General features: G+C 42.7%; 2 protein-coding genes across 2 annotated transcripts in view; both read right to left on the bottom strand.

Annotated features, from left to right (window-relative positions):
* il17rc (interleukin 17 receptor C) overlaps positions 1–252 on the bottom strand; it is a 36,320-nt gene extending 36,068 nt beyond the window's left edge. Inside the window, exon 1 of the mRNA XM_034166487.1 lies at positions 115–252. The gene's annotated coding sequence lies outside the window, so the exon portion shown is untranslated. The remainder of the gene's footprint in view (positions 1–114) is intronic.
* A 2,262-nt stretch (positions 253–2,514) lies between these two features.
* The window catches only part of itih3b (inter-alpha-trypsin inhibitor heavy chain 3b), a 290,232-nt gene continuing 270,215 nt past the window's right edge, over positions 2,515–22,531 (bottom strand). Inside the window, exons 21-22 of the mRNA XM_034167581.1 lie at positions 3,574–3,658; positions 2,515–2,890 (exon numbers count right to left, since the gene is read on the bottom strand). Of these exons, the coding sequence (XP_034023472.1) occupies positions 2,776–2,890; positions 3,574–3,658 (200 nt within the window). The 3' untranslated portion in view covers positions 2,515–2,775. The remainder of the gene's footprint in view (positions 2,891–3,573; positions 3,659–22,531) is intronic.

Genomic DNA, 22,531 nt, shown 5'->3' on the forward strand with positions numbered 1-22,531 from the left:
TGATTACCTATTTATCTCAGAAGTGGAAAGGACCTGACTGACACGTTCAACATTCAACACAATGAAAATCACAGCATAAATCTCACCATTTGTCTTATAGCGATTTGTACTTACAGAGTCAGGTAATCCTCTTCCACTTTACAGGGAGAATTTTTCCTCTCGGCTCGTCTACAGCTGTGAGTCTTACGAAAACTGCACCATAATTCACGTCACTGCGCTCTGACTCAGGAGGTGTCACTCCCTCTCTCTCTCTCTCTCTCTCTGTTTGTCAGGTATTTAGTTTCACACTCCTTTCAAATCTTTAACATGCGCTCTCCTCTGTAATGCCGTGCTCTGAATTTATCACATTGTAAATAACTGATCCCAAATAAAAGGCAAAATCCACAGTGAGTCCCATTACTGAGAATGAAAACAGCACTGGATTAAACAGCTTGACATTATTTATGTCTTACAAATGCTCAGAAACAATGTGGCCACTTTTTGTTTATGGTTGCACAAGTCTGGCATAGATTCCTCTTCTGCAGTTCTCAGTAACTGCACCTTGTCAAACAGGTATATTGCCTTGTTTGAGTCCACATACCTTTGACCTGCGCCTATTAACACTGTGACGGAGGACAGACCTACATGCAACACACAGACTCACCAAGCTTAAGATTTGTTTTGACCGCATTCTTGGCAAATGTGTTCAAAGCAATTGTTTATAATGTGCAGGCAGTAAACGCCCATGAACAATTACTGAATTATTACCTGATGGCTGTAATTATTAGTTTCATATTATTGAAAGTACAACAGGACCCACCTATCTGCTGCAATGTCACAATACATGAAGATGCTTCAGTACTTTGCCCATATTTATTAAAAATTAAGGGCCCCTTCATGCATAGTGCGAATTTGGTCGAATTGTGCATGAAGTGCGCATGAAGCAGGACTCATATGCAGAACGTGTAAATTTGTAGCTGCTTCCAATGCCTCGTACACTTCTTGCTACAACTATTTGCGCACACCAGTGGCTGAAAGACAGAGTGTACGCTGTGAGAGCCCATCAAAACCTCTCGCAGCAGGTGTTGACCAAATTCCAGCTGACACACGAACATCTAACACCGCTCGCTTGGCACTTAGAAAATGTGTGGCCATTCGTGCTGTCAGATCGAAAACAGTATAACCCTAACAGTACAACAGGAAACACCAAGAATCTAAAGACTTGGACCTTCATTCTCCTGCAAAAACTATAGGTATCACCAAATACCAGTGACCCATTGACTTGATGAGCTCTCTCTAAGCAGTGGCGGGCACAGTTCAGCTAATCCAATAACAGATAATTATCGAAGCTAATGTTTTAGCTTTTCAGCTAAGTTTTAAAAACATCATCGGACCAATTTTCTTCTGATAAATTTAGTTCCAATAACATAACAGATAAAGTGGGGTGCGGTTTCCATCTTTTGCATCTGAGAAACCAACATTTCTCAACATTGTACCCACTGAATCAAAATTTCACATCAGAAATGTTGGTTTCTCAGAAAGCAAAAGATGGAAACTGCACCCCTACTTTTTCCTAGTCAGGCCCAACACTTCTCAGTACACTCAATACACACTTCCTCATATTCACTTTAAAAGAAAAGCTGGTCATGCTGTATTAAAGACGGTGTGTAGAAAGAGAAATTCTGACCACCTCCATCAGTTGGTGGTTGATGGCCATTATTATTTTGGTGGAGGTATGTGATCTCTGAATATGTGTCAACTTTATGCATCAATCATACCTACATTATCCCACCAGATCAGTAGCTTAAAATCAAATATTTTTTATTTTAAACCATGTGAATTGTTTATAAATAAGTCACCAGATATGTAGATGCCAGCTCATGATGGTATCACGAAAACTGAATTAATCTATTAGTTTTTGATACCCTCACAAAATGCAGCACATTTTTGTGATTGTGTCACGAAATGTTGGGGGAGGGGGAAAAATCGCTGCAAAAATGTGACTCATTCTGTGACAGGATCATGAAAAAATCAGGAGACTGGGCTGGAAATACCACTGCATCTTCATATCTGCCCCACAGACTTTTTTTTTTTTGCCCCACTTTAACCACAGTGCCTCATCACCTCCTCATGACTCATGTTGGTATTACACAAATAAGTGTTAAAGTTTTCATTTTTATTAATGCAGCAGGTAAAACACCGAAACCCATATCAACAGAACCAAGCTGTTATGTGGCATAGCTACACTGAAGTTACTCCCTGAAACTGGTTTCTCATTGTCGATTTGTGGCCCTGATTGCCTTTCAGATTCCCAAAATTGTTGTGGGTTGTTTTGTGGTCTGGAGCCTGTCCCAGAAAATAGTGGGTGAGAGGAGGAGGGGCAGAGGGCATGGCAGTCAGTCATTGAAGAAACATGCAGGCCAACAACCTTTCAGTCTCTCATGCATGAGGCATGAGGACATCATGCAGACTCAGCTTGAGATCAGGTGATGGTGCTACTTGCAGCTTCAAGGTGTCATTCCAAACAAAATGTCAGACAATGAAACCAAAGATCTGTGGTACAATTTATTTGTTTCTATCTGCAACATGTGGACTGTTTGTTTTCAACCAGTGTTTCATGAAACAGTGTTTGCCTTCTTCATTTATTCAAGGATTTGACTTGTTAAAGTTCATTCATTCATTTTGTTTTCTCGCTTATTACAATTACAAGTCATGGTCGAGCCAGAGCCTATCCCAGTGGTCACAGGGCGAGAGGCGTGGTACACTCTGGACAAGATGCCAGTCTCTCGCAGCTTGTTAAAGTTGATGGACAATAAAAACATCCAGAGGCCTCTGCAAAGCGACTTCAGCCGGCGAGTGCCAGCACTCCATCGCTGGTGCAGATGGGATGCTGTAGTCCACAGCTATAGCTCTATAAAACAAAGACAATAAAAGGTAAGCTCAAGTTTTGCAACATTAGTCACATTAATAATTGCTCGCACTCAAGCCTCTGAGCATTCAACTTATTTTTGCCAATTACTTTGCTAGTAGTCCTTTCTTTGACATTTGTTCAGAAAGTTGAACCACAAGAGTGACTGAGGGCAGCCGTCAGTGGTACCAAACATCTGACCAGATATGGCCACCAGTTTTTCAATTTTCTAAACTTGAATTTTTCAAACGTTTTTCAATCATATTTGTACCAAACTTGACATGCGTAGATGTGGGGTCTGGAATTGCCCAGAAAGGTGAAATCCGACAAAGGTCAATCATCAAGTTCATGACTGGCTTAATATTTGTTGGCCGACTACTCCCAGGTCCTTTACCTGATTTTGATAAAACATGGCATGTCAATTAAGGTTGACCTCAGAATTCACCAATTCCAGAACTTCCCTTGCAAGGTCAGCCACAGTTCAATCATATGGGTGAAGGTCAAGGTCACTGGGGTCAAATGTCAGATTTCTATTCTCCTTATTGTCTTCATGCCCACAGCTTCTGCTGAGTTAATCTGAAGTTGATCTAAAAGAGTGAACTTTATCTTGTTTGGACAACAAAGACTAAACAGCTGTGCTTGTTCAAATCTGAGATACTGATGTAGTGTTGCAGAATCAAACACACCTCTTAACATCAGTCTCCTCGGTTTGGATCTTTATTGTTGGTGAGTGAGCTTTCAGGAGCACCTTGAAATCTGGTGTCTTTACAGCTACAGACAAATATAGTAATGACATTACAAGACTGGCAGCAGAGAGACACAATAACTACATAACATGCTGCAAAAAAACAAGAGTTTCTTTCACAAGTCAGCAATATTGCTTCAGTGGTTTAATTGGCTGATATTAAATTAGGCAGGTGAAACTTTCTCCTTTTTTGAAACAACATGCGTGAAAACAGAGGGTGCACAGTTCAACAAATGCACAACATTTTATTTTACATGGGGAGACTTATAGACCCACCTAAAAGTCCTTCCACATTGTTGCCAGATCGTGCATGTCTCAGAGATGGCCAGAGGAATTTTGTATTGTGGCTTTCGTGAAGTAAGATGACCATTTGAATGTTGATGTTTGAAATGTGGATCTCCTTTTCTCGACAAAACAGTGTCACACTGAAAAAAGGATAAGCAAAATGTCAGCTTTTGAATGACTGAATGAATTTATTTATTGGGCACACAGAGGAACAACAATAAAGACAATAACAAAATATAAAAAGAACAAGGTACAGAGAACCCATGTAACTGAAAGGGCAAAGGCAAGGCTTATAAATACCCTCCCCTTATAACATAAAAAATAAAGAATATATATATATATATATATATATATATATATATATATATATATATATATATATACATACGAGGGCTGTCCATAAAGTATAGGTCCTTTTTATTTTTTTCAAAAGCTATATGGATTTCATTCATATGTTTTTACGTCAGACATGCTTGAACCCTCGTGCGCATGCGTGAGTTTTTCCACACCTGTCAGTGACGTCATTCGCCTTTGAGCACTCCTTGTGGGAGGAGTCGTCCAGCCCCTCGTCGGAATTCTTTTGTCTGAGAAGTTGCTGAGAGACTGGCGCTTTGTTTGATCAAAATTTTTTCTAAACCTGGGAGACACATCGAAGTGGACACGGGTCGAAAAATTAAGATGGTTTTCGGTGAAAATTTTAACAGCTGATGAGACATTTTGAGGTGATACTGTCGCTTTAAGGACTTCCCACGGTGCGAGACGTCGCGCAGCACTCCCAGGCGCTGTCGTCAGCCTGTTTCAAGCTGAAAACCTCCACATTTCAGGCTCTATTGATCCAGGATGTCGTGAGAGAACAGAGAAGTTTCAGAAGAAGTCGGTTTCAGCATTTTATCCGGATATTCCACTGTTAAAGGAGATTTTTTTAATGAAAGCCGTGCGGACGGATTGCAGTGTCGGCTCGCAGCCGCTGCGACGCTCCGCCACAGGAAAAACACCTCTGCTGGAAGCCTTAAGGACAAGTTGGAACATGTCCAGCTGTTAAACAATTTCTCATATACTCACTCCACTGAAAGCCATCAAAAGCCGCCTGGATTTTACAAATGGTTATCAACACGGAGGTGTTTTTCCTGTGCCGCCGCACTGCGCCGGCTGCGTCCCGACGTGCGGACCCAGCACTTGGGGTCGCCACAGCAAATCCAAGGTGGATCTGCATGTTGAATTGGCACAAGTTTTACGCTGGATGCCCTTCCTGACGCAACTCCACATTACATGGAGAAATGTGGCAGGGGTGGGATTTGAACCCGGAACCTTCTGAACGGAAACCAAGCGCATTAACCACTTGGCCACCACCCTACCCCTATATATATATATATATATATATATATATACATATATATATATATATATATATATATATATATATATATATACATATATATATATACACACACACAAAAAAATGTGCATGAACAATTAAACTTAATCGATTGCTAAAATTTCAAAACACAACCAAACAAATAATAGTGCACAATCCAAGCACAATGACAAAAATGGTAAACCTAATCCTTCAAAATGTAACGGGTAAATACATTCTTTTTGTAAAGCCTTTTAAAACCAACCAATGTACCAAGTATTTTAATATTATCAGGACAATTAGCCCAGATATTAACACCCCTAACGGAAACACAATGACTTTTTACTGTAGTTTGGATCTTTAATTTCTCAAATAATAATGTTCCTCTCAGACTGGAGAGTCAGTTTAAACAGATCCTGGACATGTTGAGGCAATAGCTTATTTTTGACTTTATACATAATTTGTATTGTGATGTAATCAATCAAGTCCCAGAATTGTAAAATTTGTAAACAAGGAAATAACGGATTTGTTGGCTCGCGATATGGTTTCTTACTGATGAGTCTTATAGCTTTCTTTTGCAACAGAAAAACTGGTTTAGTATTAGTTCTATATGTATTTCCCCAAACGTCGACACAATATGTCATATATGGAACAAGTAATGTATGATACAAAATGGTTAATGAATGTTGGGAGAGGAAGTCAAATCAAAATTCAGTTTTGGTACAAAACAGACACCGTATCCACATTTGTGCTAAAACAGGAACAACAATGGTGACAAATTAATTTATTATTATAATTATAATTATTATTATTCCCACCTGTGGACTTTCTATGTGGAGTTTGCATGTTCTCGCTGTGTTTCTGTGGGTTCCCTCCGGATGCTCCAGCTTCCTCCCACATCCAAAGACATGCGGGTTAGGTGGATTGGAAACTTTAAATTGTCCATATGTGTGCATGCGGGTTTTCAATGTGTTTGTCTGTATGTGGCCCTGCGACAGATTGGCGTCCTGTGCAGGGTGTATCCCGCCTCACGCCCTATGACTGCTGGGATAGGGTCCAGCCCCCCATGATCGTTAATTGGAGTAAACGTGTATGGAAAATGGATGGATTATTGTTATTATTATTTAAGCTTGTTCAATAATAATTCTGAAATATGTTCAAATTGAAATGGTTTGGTCCATTTGAATGCTAATACCCCCGTCACACATAGCCGGAATCACGCAGAATGGCGTCGGACTTATGAAATGGCACACATCCGAAAGGTGTTGGATTTCAGTTCCAAAACATTCTGGCAGCCATCTGTGGAAGTCCACACACTTGTTCAAAATCTGCCAGTGGCCCCGAGTGTGAAGCACATGTTCATAATTCTTCGGGTGCGGTTGAGATGGGACACCTATCCAACATCAGTCCATGTGTTATCTGAGGACCATCTAACCGCACCTTACATATTCCAGCGGCGGCAAAACGCGATCCGTGATGATTTGAGCGCATATGATGGAACCCCGAGATGAATCTGGCACGGTATGCCTGCCGCTATGTCCTGCATGTGCCAGCCCTAGGCGTGTGCGCGGAGCACAGGTGTGCCACGCACACCTGTGCCTTTTATGGCTGTCTGACAGCAATCTGTGTCGTCCACCTGCAGTCTAAACACGCTTTGGATGCTATCATGCAGGTGTGGACGAGACAGTAGGATGCGTTTGGACCATGCCCCTTTTCCTCTTTTCGACTGTGTCGTATAATGGCAATATTTGCCGTGTCGAAATGGCTCCTCCACATTCTTGCTATGTGTGACGGGGGCTTAAGTGTAATGATTCATGAATGAGTGTGACAGCACCTTCCAGCAGTGATGGTCAGTTCAGACCAGCTATAAACTGTCACGTTCTGTTGGTCGTGGATGATGATTTCACTGGCATCGATCTGAACGTGAGCATCAGGTTTGTAGTGGATGACAATCTTTTTGAAGCCCAGTGCTGAATCAGTCTCACCGTTGACAGACAGCTCTGTTACACAACAAAGTAAATGTAACTTAACAATAAACACAGTACAGAGAGCTTCTATCACTAATACAATAAAACAAAATAATAGATGAAAATTTAAGAATGATAAAAATAACAGACAATGAAATATCAGTTTTCTGTTGTTCCCGAGAAGGCTTTGCCTTTCTTCTCAAGGGCTGTTTAAGAATAGTGAAGGTGGTTTTGATGGCATTGAGTGGTAAGGATTCATATTGCAGCCCAGCCAACAGCCAGTTGGAGGATTGCGTGTATTTCATTTAGCCAACGATAAAAGATGAAAGGTTTTTTGCTGTTGATGAACTCTCATTTCCCTAGCATGATAAATTATGCAATAAGGGACTAATTATTTTATCTTGTTACACACATGACAGTATTTTTTTTGAAGGGGAGCAGTTGAGGATGAAGCATTTTGCAGCTTTGCTCACGTACTATTCACATTCACCAATAAGTTGAATTGAAGATTGTGCGATTCAAGTAGTAATAATGATATTCATTGTTAGGGTCACATCAGTAATGCGCACTGCTTCTGTCTTTCAAAGTGTGTTTTTGTATGTTACTGTAAGTTGTAAAATAATGAATGGCGATCAAACCAAATTGCCTACTTGTCTGAGACTTTTGATGTATTAGCTAGTTATCCACTCAAGAGGTTGTCTTGCTTGGTCAGTACAAAGATCATAAAGTATGTTCAGTCAGGGAGCCATGTTAGAAAGTGACTGGTGTTAGCAGGGTAACTAAAGTTACCCAACTTGAGCTGACAAATTCACACGATTGTTATCACAAGATTTTCAACAATGTCAGGTCACCTGTTGAAAAGGATAAAAACATCGCCCACAGTACTGCAGGAAAGGTTTGAAAAGGGGCCTAATTTTTGAGGGACCCATCACGAATGTGCTACATTTGTCCTCATTGATTTTTCTGCAGAAATATACAGTAGTCTTCAGAATAATAGTAGTGCTATGTGACTAAAAAGATTAATCCAGGTTTTGGGTATATTTCTTATTGTTAAATGGGAAACAAGGTACCAGTAGATTCAGTAGATTCTCACAAATTCAGCAAGACCAAGCATTCATGATATGCACACTCTTAAGACTATGAAATTGGGCTATTAGTAAAAAAAAAGTAGAAAAGGGTGTGTTCACAATAATAGTAGCATCTGCTGTTGACGCTACAAACTCAAAACTATTATGTTCAAACTGCTTTTTTAGCAATCCTGTGAATCACTAAACTAGTATTTAGTTGTATAACCACAGTTTTTCATGATTTCTTCACATCTGCAAGGCATTAATTTTGTTGGTTTGGAACCAAGATTTTGCTGGTTTACTAGTGTGCTTGGGGTCACTGTCTTGTTGAAACACCCATTTCAAGGGCATGACCTCTTCAGCATAAGGCAACATGACCTCTTCAAGTATTTTGACATATCCAAACTGATCCATGATACCTGGTATGCAATATATAAGCCCAACACCATAGTAGGAGAAACATGCCCATATCATGATGCTTGCACCACCATGCTTCACTGTCTTCACTGTGAACTGTGGCTTGAATTCAGAGTTTGGGGTCGTCTCACAAACTGTCTGCGGCCCTTGGACCCAAAAAGAACAATTTTTGTCTCATCAGTCCACAAAATATTCCTCCATTTCTCTTTAGGCAAGTTGATGTGTTCTTTGGCAAATTGTAACCTGTTCTGCACGTCTTTTATTTAACAGAGGGACTTTGCGGGGGATTCTTGCAAATAAATTAGCTTCACACAGGTGTCTTCTAACTGTCACAGCACTTACAGGTAACTCCAGACTGTCTTTGATCATCCTGGAGCTGATCAATGGGTGAGCCTTTGCCATTCTGGTTATTCTTCTATCCATTTTGATGGTTGTTTTCCATTTTCTTGAATGCATCTCTGATTTTTTTTTTGTCCATTTTAGAGCATTGGAGATCATTGTAGATGAACAGCCTATAATTTTTTGCACCTGTGTATAGGTTTTCTCCTCTCCAATCAACTTTTTAATCAAACTACGCTGTTCTTCTGAACAATGTCTTGAACGTCCCATTTTCCTCAGGCTTTCAAAGAGAAAAGCATGTTCAACAGGTGCTGGCTTCATCCTTAAATAGGGGACACCTGATTCACACCTGTTTGTTCCACAAAATTGACGAACTCACTGACTGAATGCCACACTACTATTATTGTGAACACCCCCTTTTCTACTTTTTTTTTTACTAATAGCCCAATTTCATAGTCTTAAGAGTGTGCATATCATGAATGCTTGGTCTTGTTGGATTTGTGAGAATCTACTGAATCTACTGGTACCTTGTTTCCTATGTGACAATAAGAAATATACTCAAAACCTGGATTAATCTTTTTAGTCACATAGCACTACTATTATTCTGAACACTACTGTATCAAACTCAAAGATGCCAAGCCAGCAATTAAGGGGGAAAAACCCCCAATAAAAAACAAACAAACAAACTCCATTTACCAAATGCTGTGATGGTGTAGGTCTAATTTTTCACATGACGATGCTTTGATTCCTATTTGTCCTGATGGACTTTGGCAGATAAAACATTTTGGTGTTTCTTAGTTTTACTTGGACACTGTGCTCTGCTTGGAGCTGAATCTGTGTTGTATCTATACCAAAATAGTTGTGCAAAGAACTGTAACTGGTAATTTGGTAACTTAGTGTGTTGTTTGATTTGACCTTGAACTTCTTAAATGGCACTGTACACAGTAAATGTTGCAGGGTCAAATTAACACCCCAGCAAGTGCATATGGTCATATTAAAAATAGTGTCAAATCAACTCTTTTGCAGTGTTAAATGAACTCAAATACACTGATAAATCAAGTTGATCAGTACTAATAGAGTTAATTTAACACTATAATAGAGTTGATGATTGTTAATTTAACAAATGGTAAATGGACTGCATTTATATATAACGCTTTTCCATCTGCATCAGACGCTCAAAGCGCTTTACACATCAATGCCTCCCATTCACCCCGATGTCAGGGTGCTGCCATACAAAGTGCTCACTACACACCGGGAGCAATAGGGGATTAAAGACCTTGCCCAAGGGCCCTTAGTGATTTTCCATTCAGGCTGGGATTTGAACTGTGGATCTTCTCACAAGCCCAACGCATTAACCACTTAACCACTTAACCATGTCTATATCATGGTATACTACCACATTGCAGAAATAACAGCCTCTAAATACTACCTATAGCTTCCAATGAGAGTCTGGATTCTGGTTGAAGGCACAAAATATCTCCAGTTCAGTCAGGTTTGCTGGTTTCCAAGCACAGACAGCCCGCTTAAAATCACACCACAGATTTTCAATAATATTCAGGTCTGGGAACTGAGATGGCCATTCCAGAATGTTGTACTTGTCCCTCTGCATGGATACTTTAGTAGATTTTGAGCAGTGTTTAGGGTTGTTGTCTTGTTGAAAGATCCAGCCCCGGTGCAACTTCAACTTTGTCACTGATTCATGAACATTGTTCTCAAGAATCTGCTGATATTGACTGGAATCCATGTGACCCTCAACTTTAACAAGATTCCCAGTACATGCACTGGCCACTCGGCCTCACAGCATGATGGAACCACCTCCAAATTTTACTGTAGGTAGCAAGCTTTTTTCTTGGAATGCTGTGTTCTTTTTCAGCCATGCATACTGCCACTTGTTATGTCCAAATAACTCAATTTTAGTTTCATCAGTCCACAGCACCTTATTCCAAAATAAAGCTGGCTTGTCCAAATATGCTTCAGCATACCTTAAGTGACTCTGTTTCAGGTGTCAACACAGAAAAGGCTTCCTCTGCACTACAGCATCATGCAGCATCACCTTGTGTAAAGTGTGCTGTATAGTTGAACGATGCAGAGACACTATCTGCAGCAAGATCATGTTATAGGTCTTAGGAGCAGGTCTGTGGGTTCACTATGACTGTTCTCATCATCTTTCGCTTCAGCTTATCTGAGATTTTTCTTGGCCTGCCACTTCGGGCCTTAACTAGTATTCTGCCTGAGGTCTTCCATTTCTGCACTATGTTCCTCATAGTAGAAACTGACAGCGGAAATCTCTGAGATACCTTTTTGTATCCTTCCCCTAAACCAGTTATTCTCAACCATGGGGCTGTGGCCCATCATTGGGCTGTGAGCGCCAACTACTGGGCCGCAAAAAACTTTTATTTTTGCACCTATGGGCCATGAGGGCCGCGGGACCGCAATGCAGCTTTCCACATCTTGGTGGCAGTGAGGGGTCATTCAGTTGTTGAACACACTCCATTAAGCAGCAGCAGAAGAAGCCAGCTGCAAACTTTGATTGAAGCTATGGAAAGATTTGGACACTTTTTAAAACAAACAAACAAACAAAAAAAAATTAAGATGGAAGTGATGCCACCACCTCCTCAAAGGCAAAATTTGTGTGCAAGTACAACCCTGACTTTATTCAGTTCAGCTTTGTGAACAGAGGTAGCGAGGCAGAGCCGAGAGCCCAGTGTGTTGAGTGTGGGTTAATGCTCGCCAACGAATCACTGAAGTCTTCAAAACTAAGGCAGCACCTTGAAACCAAACATCCAACGCTAGTTGGGAAGCCGGTGGATTTTATTCAAGAGAAAAGAAACTGGGCTACAGATGCAGAAAAGATCTATCGTGTCACTGACTGGTGACTCTAAATGTGCTTTAAAAGCAAGCTACCTCGTAGCCAGATGCATAGCCGGCGCCACAAGGGGGCGTTTGGGGGCGACGCCCCCTCATGTCATCAACCTCGCCCCCTCGGATGTTAGAGTTATCAAAAAAATAAAAAAGAAAGAAAAAGAAATACTGGAAAATATAGCAAAATATTAGTTATTCAATAATATCACGTATTTAACAAATAAACCAAATTAATTAACTAAAGTAATTAATGTTAAAACAAATGGATATGGCGTGTGTCTGTGTTCAAGGGATTTGATAGGTTGAGGGTTGCGCTTGTCAGTGCGGCAGAGGGTGGTGCGTTTCCAACGTGTCGTGACGTCAGACGCGTCGCTTCGGAAGCGGCAAGGGGAGATTACTACGTCACACTCTGGCTGTTTCCACAACCTGAATAAAGTTCAGCGTTCACCATCTTGAATTTGCGTCGCCTGAACCACAAAAAAAAACTTTAAAAAACAGCAGTAGAATGATTCTCCCATCACCCTGCTGGGAGAAGCTTTTTTCAGCTACTTTTCGGAGTGACACCGACCGAGGGAGGACTGACGTCTTGGTGGGATATCGATCGAACTGCGACAGCAGGCCGACCCGCACGGAGAAGCCGGCCTTCAGGCATCATCACTGGGCAGAGCGATCCAGGCCGCCGGGGTGATGGAGCAAACCCACTCAGTCCGAAATCTCCCACTTTTTGGATATATGCGAAGTCCCAGTGTGCCCAACGGAGTTTAGTTCTGCAGCTTTACTGAGGTGAGAATAATGTAAAAATAAAACGTGACGTTTACTGAACTGTGAAGGTTTAATGATCGGCTAATGTTAGCTTAGCCTTTTAGCACAGTTGATCTGAGTGAACACTTTTTTGGTTCAGTCTTTTTTATTTTTACCAAATAAAGCTACAGCTTTTTTCAGACACCACAAAAGCTCAACTTTAAAAAATTTATTTTTTCGGGCGTTTTTTCCATCGTTTTTTTTGCCGTTTTCCCCCCTTTTTATGTATAAACTTTTTAGTGTTTCTTTATATTTAAAGAAATATTTTTATTTGTCCCAGTCAGGAACATTTGCTGTGCAGACAACCAAACTTCCATTGATGAGCTGAACACCACGAAGTCCAGTCGAACGAAAACATCTCTGCTCTTCAGCAACACCACCAGACTTAAAAACTGCAGAAGAGACCTTCATCTGGTCCAGAGAATCCAGCAGAACATCACCTGCTTCTAAATAAAAGGCTCTTTGAACAGCAACTATTTTATTATTTTTAAAAAAGCTGTTTCATTTTATATTTTAACAATAAGTGAACGGATCATTAAAAATGTCCACGAATCAAAGTCAAAAGACATTTGCACAGGTAGAAGCTCTCCACTTATTGTGCTCAAATTCATATTTTAGAAATGACTCTGTCCTGATAACATTAAAGGCAGTTACATATTTTGACAAAATTACAAATTTAAATGACTATAAAAAAAATTCATCATGAGGTTTATGGCACAGAAATCCTACTTTACAATCACACTGCAGTCAATGTTAAATTATTTCCTTTTGCATTTATAATAAACATTTGTATTTATTTAGTGTTTGTTTTTCTGGTTGAAATGAGATATAAATAATCTACCAGACTTAAAAAATATACAAGTTTCCATGTTATTTTATTTGTTTAAAAATAAATGTCTGAGGTTCCTTATGTTAAACAAGAAATTATCTAATATGAAATAACAGGTGGTTTTAATTTACAGATGAAAGGTTTCTAAAGAACCATTTATTGATTTATTTAGCTATTTTTGTTGTGTGGGCCGCTGAAGAGGAGGTACTGCTGGCTCACCACCACCAGATGGCGCCCTGCTTGAAGTGCGGGCTTCAAGCACAAGAGGGCGTCATAGCAACCGGGAGTGACAGCTGTCACTCGTCTTCAGCACCAGCTGTCACTCATCCACATCACCACCACCATAAAGGCCGGACTGCAACTCCACCTCCCCGCCGAGAAATCAGCTACCTTGGAGGTAACTTCTCAGCTGTAGTCAACTCTGACAAATAATCTGAGCTCTTTTTGCAGCCGTTTTCCTGTGGTGTTGCCTTATCTGGGAGTTGGCGTTTGGTGTGATCAGCGACGGCTTCGCTTCACACTCCAACCAGATAAGTGGTTAGACAGGAGCTGCACGAGTGTGTGATTGGAGGTGGAGGTGCTCCCTCCCAAAAGAACACAGACTGTGGGATTACTGAGTGTGCGTACTCTGCCAGCAGTGCCAGGTCTGACAGCTGGAGACGGTGGCCACCTGGGGACTCAGGACTTGGCGGCTCTGGTGTTCTTCAGATCCGTTGGCGGTGAGGGCCGTGTGGGATCCGGCTCGGTTCTGGACGGGCGTCTCCTATCCTCAAGCCTGCCCACACGTCACCCAACGTGTAACTGACTGTAGTTCCAAACTTGTTGTTGTCTGTATTCCGTTGTGCACAATTTACAACATTAAATTGTTACTGTTTTGGCTTATCCATTGCCCGTTCATTTACGCCCCCTGTTGTGGGTCCGTGTTCCTACACTTTCACAACAGGATTTCTCGGCCAGCATCATGGATCCTGAGGGGCGTCAACCATCGCTTGAACAGCCAATGGAAGAGCGAGGTGCACAGGCGCCAGCAGGAGGCGTGTTAGGTGAGGTGCAGCACATCTTAACCGCTTTTACTGCTCGGTTGGACTTAGTTACCAAGCAGAGCATTGTTCTCAATCGAAGGATGGAGGCTCTCACCGCCCAGGTGGAAGCGCATGCCCAGGGCGCTGCTGCAGCACCTCCTCCTGCTGACCGAATGCCAGAAACAGACATTCCACTGGTCGTTCAACAAACCCCCCCCACCTTCCCCTGAAGCATACATAAGCCCTCCGGAGCCGTACGGAGGCTGTGTGGAGACGTGCGCGGACTTCTTGATGCAGTGCTCACTTGTCTTTTCACAGCGTCCCGTCATGTACGCGTCAGACGCTAGCCGGGTGGCTTACGTTATAAATTTGCTTTGAGGAGAGGCTACGGCACTCTGGGAGCAGAATTCACGGCTCCTAACGACATACGCTGAGTTTGTGAGGGAGTTCCGACAGGTGTTCGACCACCCTCATAGAGGCGAGACCGCTTCAAGCGTGCTGCTGTCGATAAGACAGGGGTGTCGGAGCGCAGCGAAGTATGCAGTTGACTTCCGCATCGCGGCAGCGCGAGCTGGCTGAAATGCTGTTGCGCTCCGTGCCGCCTTTGTAAACGGACTGTCCCTGGTCCTTAAGGAGCACCTGGTGGCGAAGGACGAGCCACGGGATTTAGACGGGCTTATCGACCTGGTTATACGGTTAGACAACCGATTAACAGAACACCGATGGGAGCGAGACGAAGGGCGTGGTCAGGCACAAGCCGTCCCTCTCCCTCCCGGGTCCGAAAGGGAGCCGACTTCCCCACGCTCCACAGCCAGGGCACTCCACGTGACGACAGCTCCCCCTGCTGATGTTGCTATGGAGACGAGCAGGGCCAAAAGGCGATCAGATCAGAGACAAAGGAGGCTGATCCGTGGGGAGTGTTTTCTCTGCAGCTCAACCGAGCACACACAGAAAAAATGCCCCAAACGGTCAATACAGCAGCACTCGTCCTTAGAGACTAGGCTAAGGGTGGGTCACAATACCCACGCGGGGAGACCCCGAAAATCTGCACGCATCCCAGTCACGATCCTGAGTGGGGATCTAACCCTTCACGCCCCAGCACTGGTGGACACGGGGTCGGCGGGGAATCTGCTGGATAGCAGATGGGCAAAGGAGGTTAGGCTCCCTCTAGTGGCCTTACCGTCACCATTGTCGCTGCGGGCACTAGATGGCACCCTTCTTCCACTAATCACACACCAGACACAGCCAGTGACATTGGTTGCGTCTGGAAATCACAGGGAGGAGATTGTGTTTTATGTAACACCTTCTACCTCCCGAGTGATTTTGGGTTTTTTCATGGGTGTTAAAACACAATCCCCGGATTGATTGGCCGTCTGGGGTTGTGGTTCAGTGGAGCGAAACCTGCCATCGGGAGTGTTTAGGATCCTCGGTTCCACCCGGTGTGACAGCTAAGGAGGAGGTTTTAGTCCCCCCCAATCTGGCGGCGGTGCCAGCCGAGTACCATGACCTTGCTGACGTCTTCAGCAAGGATCTGGCACTCACGCTGCCCCCGCACCGTCCATACGATTGTGCCATTGATTTGATACCGGGCGCTGAGTGCCCGTCCAGCAGGCTGTACAACCTCTCACGTCCGGAACGTGAATCAATGGAGACCTACATCCGGGACTCGTTAGCTGCCGGGTTGATCCGGAACTCCACCTCCCCGATGGGTGCTGGTTTCTTTTTTGTGGGCAAGAAGGACGGCGGACTCCGTCCATGCATTGATTACAGAGGGCTGAACGAGATCACGGTTCGCAACTGATACCCGTTACCTCTGTTGGATTCAGTGTTCATGCCCTTGCATGGAGCCCAAATTTTCACAAAATTGGATCTTAGGAATGCTTATCACCTGGTTCGGATCCGGGAGGGAGACGAGTGGAAGACGGCATTTAACACCCCGTTAGGTCACTTTGAGTACCTGGTCATGCCGTTTGGCCTCACCAATGCGCCTGCGACGTTCCAAGCGTTGGTTAATGACGTTTTGCGGGACTTCCTGCATCGGTTTGTCTTCGTATATTTAGACGATATACTCATCTTTTCTCCGGATCCTGAGACCCATGTCAAGCATGTACGTCAGGTCCTGCAGCGGTTGTTGGAGAACCGGCTGTTTGTGAAGGGCGAGAAGTGCGAGTTCCACCGCACTTCTTTGTCCTTCCTGGGGTTCATAATCTCCTCCAACTCCGTCGCCCCTGATCCGGCCAAGGTTGCGGCGGTGAGAGATTGGCCCCAACCAACAAACCGTAGGAAACTGCAACAGTTCCTCGGTTTTGCAAATTTCTACCGGAGGTTCATCAAGGGCTACAGTCAGGTAGTTAGCCCCCTGACAGCCCTGACCTCCACAAAACTCCCCTTCACCTGGTCGGATCGGTGCGAAGCCGCGTTTAGGGAGTTGAAACGCCGGTTCTCGACTGCACCAGTTCTGGTGCAGCCCGATCCTAATCGCCAGTTTATAGTTGAAGTGGACACCTCTGACTCAGGGATAGGAGCCGTGCTATCCCAGAGCGGGGAGTCCGACAAGGTTCTCCATCCATGTGCCTACTTTTCCCGCAGGTTGACCCCGGCTGAAAGGAACTATGACGTCGGCAATTGGGAACTTCTTGCGGTGAAGGAGGCTCTTGAGGAGTGGAGACACCTGTTGGAGGGAGCATCGGTACCATTTACGGTTTTCACGGACCATCGGAACCTGGAGTACATTCGGACCACCAGGCGTCTGAACCCCAGGCAAGCCCGCTGGTCACTGTTCTTCGGGCGTTTTGACTTTCGGATCACCTACCGCCCCGGGATGAAGAACCAACGATCTGACGCCCTGTCCCGGGTGCATGAAGAGGAGGTCAAGACCGAGCTGTCAGACCCGACAGAAACCATCATCCCCGAGTCCACTGTCGTGGCCACCCTCACCTGGGATGTGAAGAAGACCGTCCGGGAGGCCCTGACACGGAGCCCGGACCCGGGGACAGGTCCGAAGGACAAATTGCACGTCCCACCAGAGGCCAGGGCTGCGGTACTAGACTTCTGTCACAGTTCCAAGCTCTCCTGTCATCCAGGGGTGCGAAGGACCGTGGCAGTGGTCCGGCAGCGCTTCTGGTGGGCGTCTATGGAAGCCGACGTCCGGGAGTATGTCCAGGCCTGCACCACCTGTGCCAGGGGCAAAGCCGACCACCACAAGGCCCAAGGCCTCCTCCAGCCTCTGCCCATGCCTCATCGCCCCTGGTCTCACATCGGCCTGGACTTTGTCACGGGCCTCCCGCCGTCCCAGGGCATGACTACCATCCTCACGATAGTGGACCGGTTCTCCAAGGCGGCCCACTTCGTGGCCCTCCCAAAGCTCCCGACGGCCCAGGAGACTGCAGACCTCCTGGTCCACCATGTCGTGCGTCTGCATGGGATTCCATCGGATATTGTCTCAGACCGTGGTCCTCAGTTCTCCTCTCAGGTCTGGAGGAGTTTCTGCAGGGAACTGAGTCTCTCGTCCGGGTACCATCCTCAGACGAACGGACAGGCAGAGCGGGCGGACCAGGAATTGGAGCAGGCCCTCCGCTGCGTGACCTCCGCGCACCCGACGGCCTGGAGTAACCATCTGGCCTGGATCGAGTACGCTCGAAAGTTGGCGCACCTCATCTCGACAGAACACCGGCTCTGTGTGGTATGCAGGAGATCACTTGACCGAGGGTCTATATGTTCAAATAATAATTAAAAAAATACTGTCATGACTCTTTACTCTTACTCAGTCAGTCTCTTACAATGGTGTAGCCTAAATACACGAGCTTTCCAGGAGCGCACCCAATTCATTACGCACGCTCAGAGGCATGTCTCCTCTGGTGCACACTTTTTTTGGGGGGGGGGGGGGGGGGGAGCGACCCCGCCCCCTGTGATAAAATCATCGCGCCCTTAATATTTTTTTTCTGGCGCCGGGCCTGGCCAGATGTGTGGCGCAGAGTAAGAAGGCGGTTACCATAGCGGAGGAATTGGTTCTACCTGCCACTGTGGACATGTGCCGTGAGATGATAGGAGAAGCTGCTGTCAAGAAGCTGATGACTGTCCCACTCTCAAACAACACTGTGAGTCACCGTATTGTTGACAAATTGTCAAATTTATCAGCAGTTTATCAGGCAATATTTTCAATTGCACTATTTAAATGTTATTATTGTGAATATATTTATTTTAGTGCCACAGAATTTTATTTATTAGAATTTCTCTTAGTATCTAAATCAAAATATTTTTGTATTTCTGATTTCTTGTTAATACGCTTAGCTTGAGCCTTTATATTTGTTCTTGAAGCAACTTGATTTGTTATAATTGTTCACCTCTTCAGTGTTGTCTGTGCAGGTTTACATACACAACATAAAAGAGATGTCTTTGAGATGATCACAGTGTATCATATCATTTATTTTACAAGGTTTTAGCTTGTTAAACTGTAAGTGGATTTGATTTAGTTATTGAATTCAAATCAAACCAAGACTCAGATCAATTGAATTGAAAGTATTAATATTTAAATGGGTGCTGGGCCACTTTGTACTGGGAATATTGGGCACTATGATCAAAATGGTTGAGAACCACTGCCCTAAACCATGATGTTGGACAATCTTTGTTTTCAGGTCATTTGAGAATTGTTTAGAGACTTCCATGTTGCCACTCATTAGAAGAGATACAAAGAGGGGAAACATTTGCAAATGGCCACCTTAAATACCCTTTCTCATGATTGGAGTCGCCTGTGTAAGGAGGTCAAGGGTCAACGAGCTTACCAAACCAATTTTGTGTTCCAATAATTAGTGCTAAATGTATTCAAATCAATAAAATGACAAGGGTGCCTAAATTTATGCACCTGCCCAATTTTGTTTAAATAATTATTGCACACTTTCTATAAATACTAGAAACTTCATTTCACTTCTCAAATATCAGTGTGTTCATCTGCTGTATGATATATTTAACTACAATTTCTGATCCAGACAACCAATGATTTAGAAAGGAAAATCATGAAAATTATCAGTGGTGCCCAAACTTTTGTATACAACTGTATGCATTTTACTTGGGTGGAACTATTTTCCATAATTTTGTTATGTTCACTGAGCAACTTAAATTTTAAGTTGTTGCATGTTATGCTAAAAGTACATGATTTGAATGTGTTCACCCATAAAACTTGATTTTATATCGCAGAAGCTATATGTTAGACTTACATTCATCTAACATAAACACCAACAATACCCATGTTGTGTTTTTTTTTTGAGTGTATCTACGTGGGGGGTGGGGGAGCTGTTTGCTTGTTGCTGATGTCTCATTCTCCCAACCATCTGACAGTTGTAACGGACTGGTAATTGTCAACTGACAACCGTCAGTAAAGACTTAACGTCTTTCTTATTGACCTCCTGTTCGTCTGTTTTAGTTAGTGCTGTGGGGGTGTTTTGTATTGTGAGTACATAAGTTAGAACCACAAGTTATTTCTTCTACTTCCCAGTTATTTTGTAGCCATGTATTTTTTTTTTTTTTTTTTTTTTGCTAAATTATTTAAAAACATCGATTTTCCAGCACTCAAAATCTTCAATATTTACACTGCTGTCTGCACTTTTTGTGTGTTTTGGGTAATTGTGAACTTTGACCCTGCCCGGGATGCACCGTGCGGACTGAGATGCTAAATTGGCTTATTATTCGGAAGAGAATACTCACAAGGAGTGACAAAATGAGGGGCATGGATGAAGGCTCTCAGTGTTCTTAGTGGGTGGAGAAAGAGAAAGAAACCATGACACCGTCCTACTTGGATACAGAAAACAAGTGCATGCTTGCACGGAACATACAAGTTAGAGATCTGAACATGACTGAAGTTTGAAACACTTTGTTATTCATATCTTCACTCAGTTAAGACCTGACAGAGTAGAAATCTCTAGACTTTTATCCATATTGGTCACAACCAGCATGTAATCCAGCCCTTTTACTTTCTGAAGCCGGATTTGACACCTCTGCTGACTGACAATAGATTATCCCTACATTTAGGAAAAACAGAGTCTCTTTGCCTCAAAGACAAGACTCATCAAAACTAAAACCATTCAGGTGCGATGTCATGGCAACATGCTTGCAAGTCACTCACGTTATATATCTGGGCCTTTTTTTGGACCAGTCTCTGGTTGAAGAGCTGATAGTGGACAATTTAATTAGGAAGTCCAATGCAAAATTGAAGTTTCTGTATCGGCAGGCTAAGCACATTATCCAAGAAACTAAAAGACTATTGGTCTCGGCAATTTTTCATAGTCACTATGACTATGCCTGCACTTCATGGTATTCTGGGCTAACTAAAGATGCAAAGAGAGATTACAGGTTTCCCAGAACAAAATTGTTTGTTTTCTTTTGGATGCACCGGCCAGAATGCATGTTGGTGCTGCTGAGTTCAAACAGGTCAAAATGTTGCCAGTCCACAGGCGCATTGCCCAGCTCAAGCTAAACCTTGTTTTTAAAATTCTTCATGGTATGGCCCGAGTTTTTTTCATATCAGTTCAGCTTGGTTCAGAATTTACATTCCATCAACACTCAGTCATGTGCATCTTCCCTGCAGATTTCTCATGTCAAGGCATTTGGCAAATCTTCCTTTGTATACACCTCCATAACTGCATTTAATAGCCTTCCAAGCAGTATAAGGGTGATTCTTAGACTACGGGCACTTATTATGTCCTTTGATCATACTGTATGAAAAACAGAAAAAGGGGACATTTCACACTTTTATAGTTATCTTTACAATGAAAGTGTTTTAAGAAATTTGTTCTAGTAGTCTATGATGACTTTTTCACCTTTTTATTATATGCAAATATTGCCGTTTTGTACTTGTCCCACACCCAGACTTTTGATCTTCAATGATAAAAATGAATGGTAAAGAAACGTTTTTTCTAATGTTTTAAAATATCTCTGAACAAAATATCAGTAAAATAATCAAAACATAATTGGGGTATTCAATGTCATACAACTGTTGTGATTTTTTTTAAACAAAATGTAGTTGTCCCACACTATTGCTGTAATTTCCACCACAATACTGTAATGTCCCTAAACAGTTTGTATGAAAGATTGTTTGGGTAGTTTCTATGGAGATAAACAGTGACATCAGAGCACATGTATATAGCGCCAAATCACAACAAACAGTTGCCCCAAGGCGCTTTATATTGTAAGGCAATGGTGTGGTGGAAATTACATTTACAAGGCCAATAGTGCCCGTAGTTAAAGAATCACCCATAAAGACTCTGACCACTCTTGATAATTTTAAATCAGCTGTTAAATGTCATTTTTAAGGGAATTAACTCACCAGGAGCAAACACTTTTAGGTATTTTTTAGCAAATGTCAGTTCTGTTTTATATTTTCTTTTTGGTTTAGTTCTTGTTTTCTTTTAGTCATTCTAATTGAGACTAGTCATCTGTTGTTTAGTTTTCTATTTTTTCTTCTTGTATTAGTTGCAGTTTTCTGTATTTTTCTTTAGTATCCTATCTTTTTTGTATCTTTTTATCATTAATTGTCATTATTATTTGTTCTTATTTATTATTATATTTACTATTGGTATTATTATAGATATTGTCATCATTACTTTTGGATTAGTATTTCTCTACTATTATTTACTTGTTCGTTTTTTTAATTGTTAGCATTACAAACACTGTACCTGTAACCATGACTGTCTGATCACTTGTAAGGAACACAATGGAAATAAGAATTTATGCTTTCATGTGTTATCCTGGTTTATAACGCCATAGTTACATGTTGTGTGTTTGTATGCATTATCTGCTGAATAAACAAATCAAAATCAAATATTCATATCAAATATTTCTCCCACAGACTGACCCAACTCTAGATGTTTCGTTTGGCCTGTACTGTCTGCTCTTCATCCACTGGCATAATGATTATTTTTATTTTAGAGACTGCTCATTTTTAACTTGAGTTTTTCATCTTTT

The sequence above is a fragment of the Thalassophryne amazonica genome, chromosome 3 (genome assembly GCF_902500255.1).
Source record: "Thalassophryne amazonica chromosome 3, fThaAma1.1, whole genome shotgun sequence".
Taxonomy (NCBI): Eukaryota; Metazoa; Chordata; class Actinopteri; order Batrachoidiformes; family Batrachoididae; genus Thalassophryne; species Thalassophryne amazonica.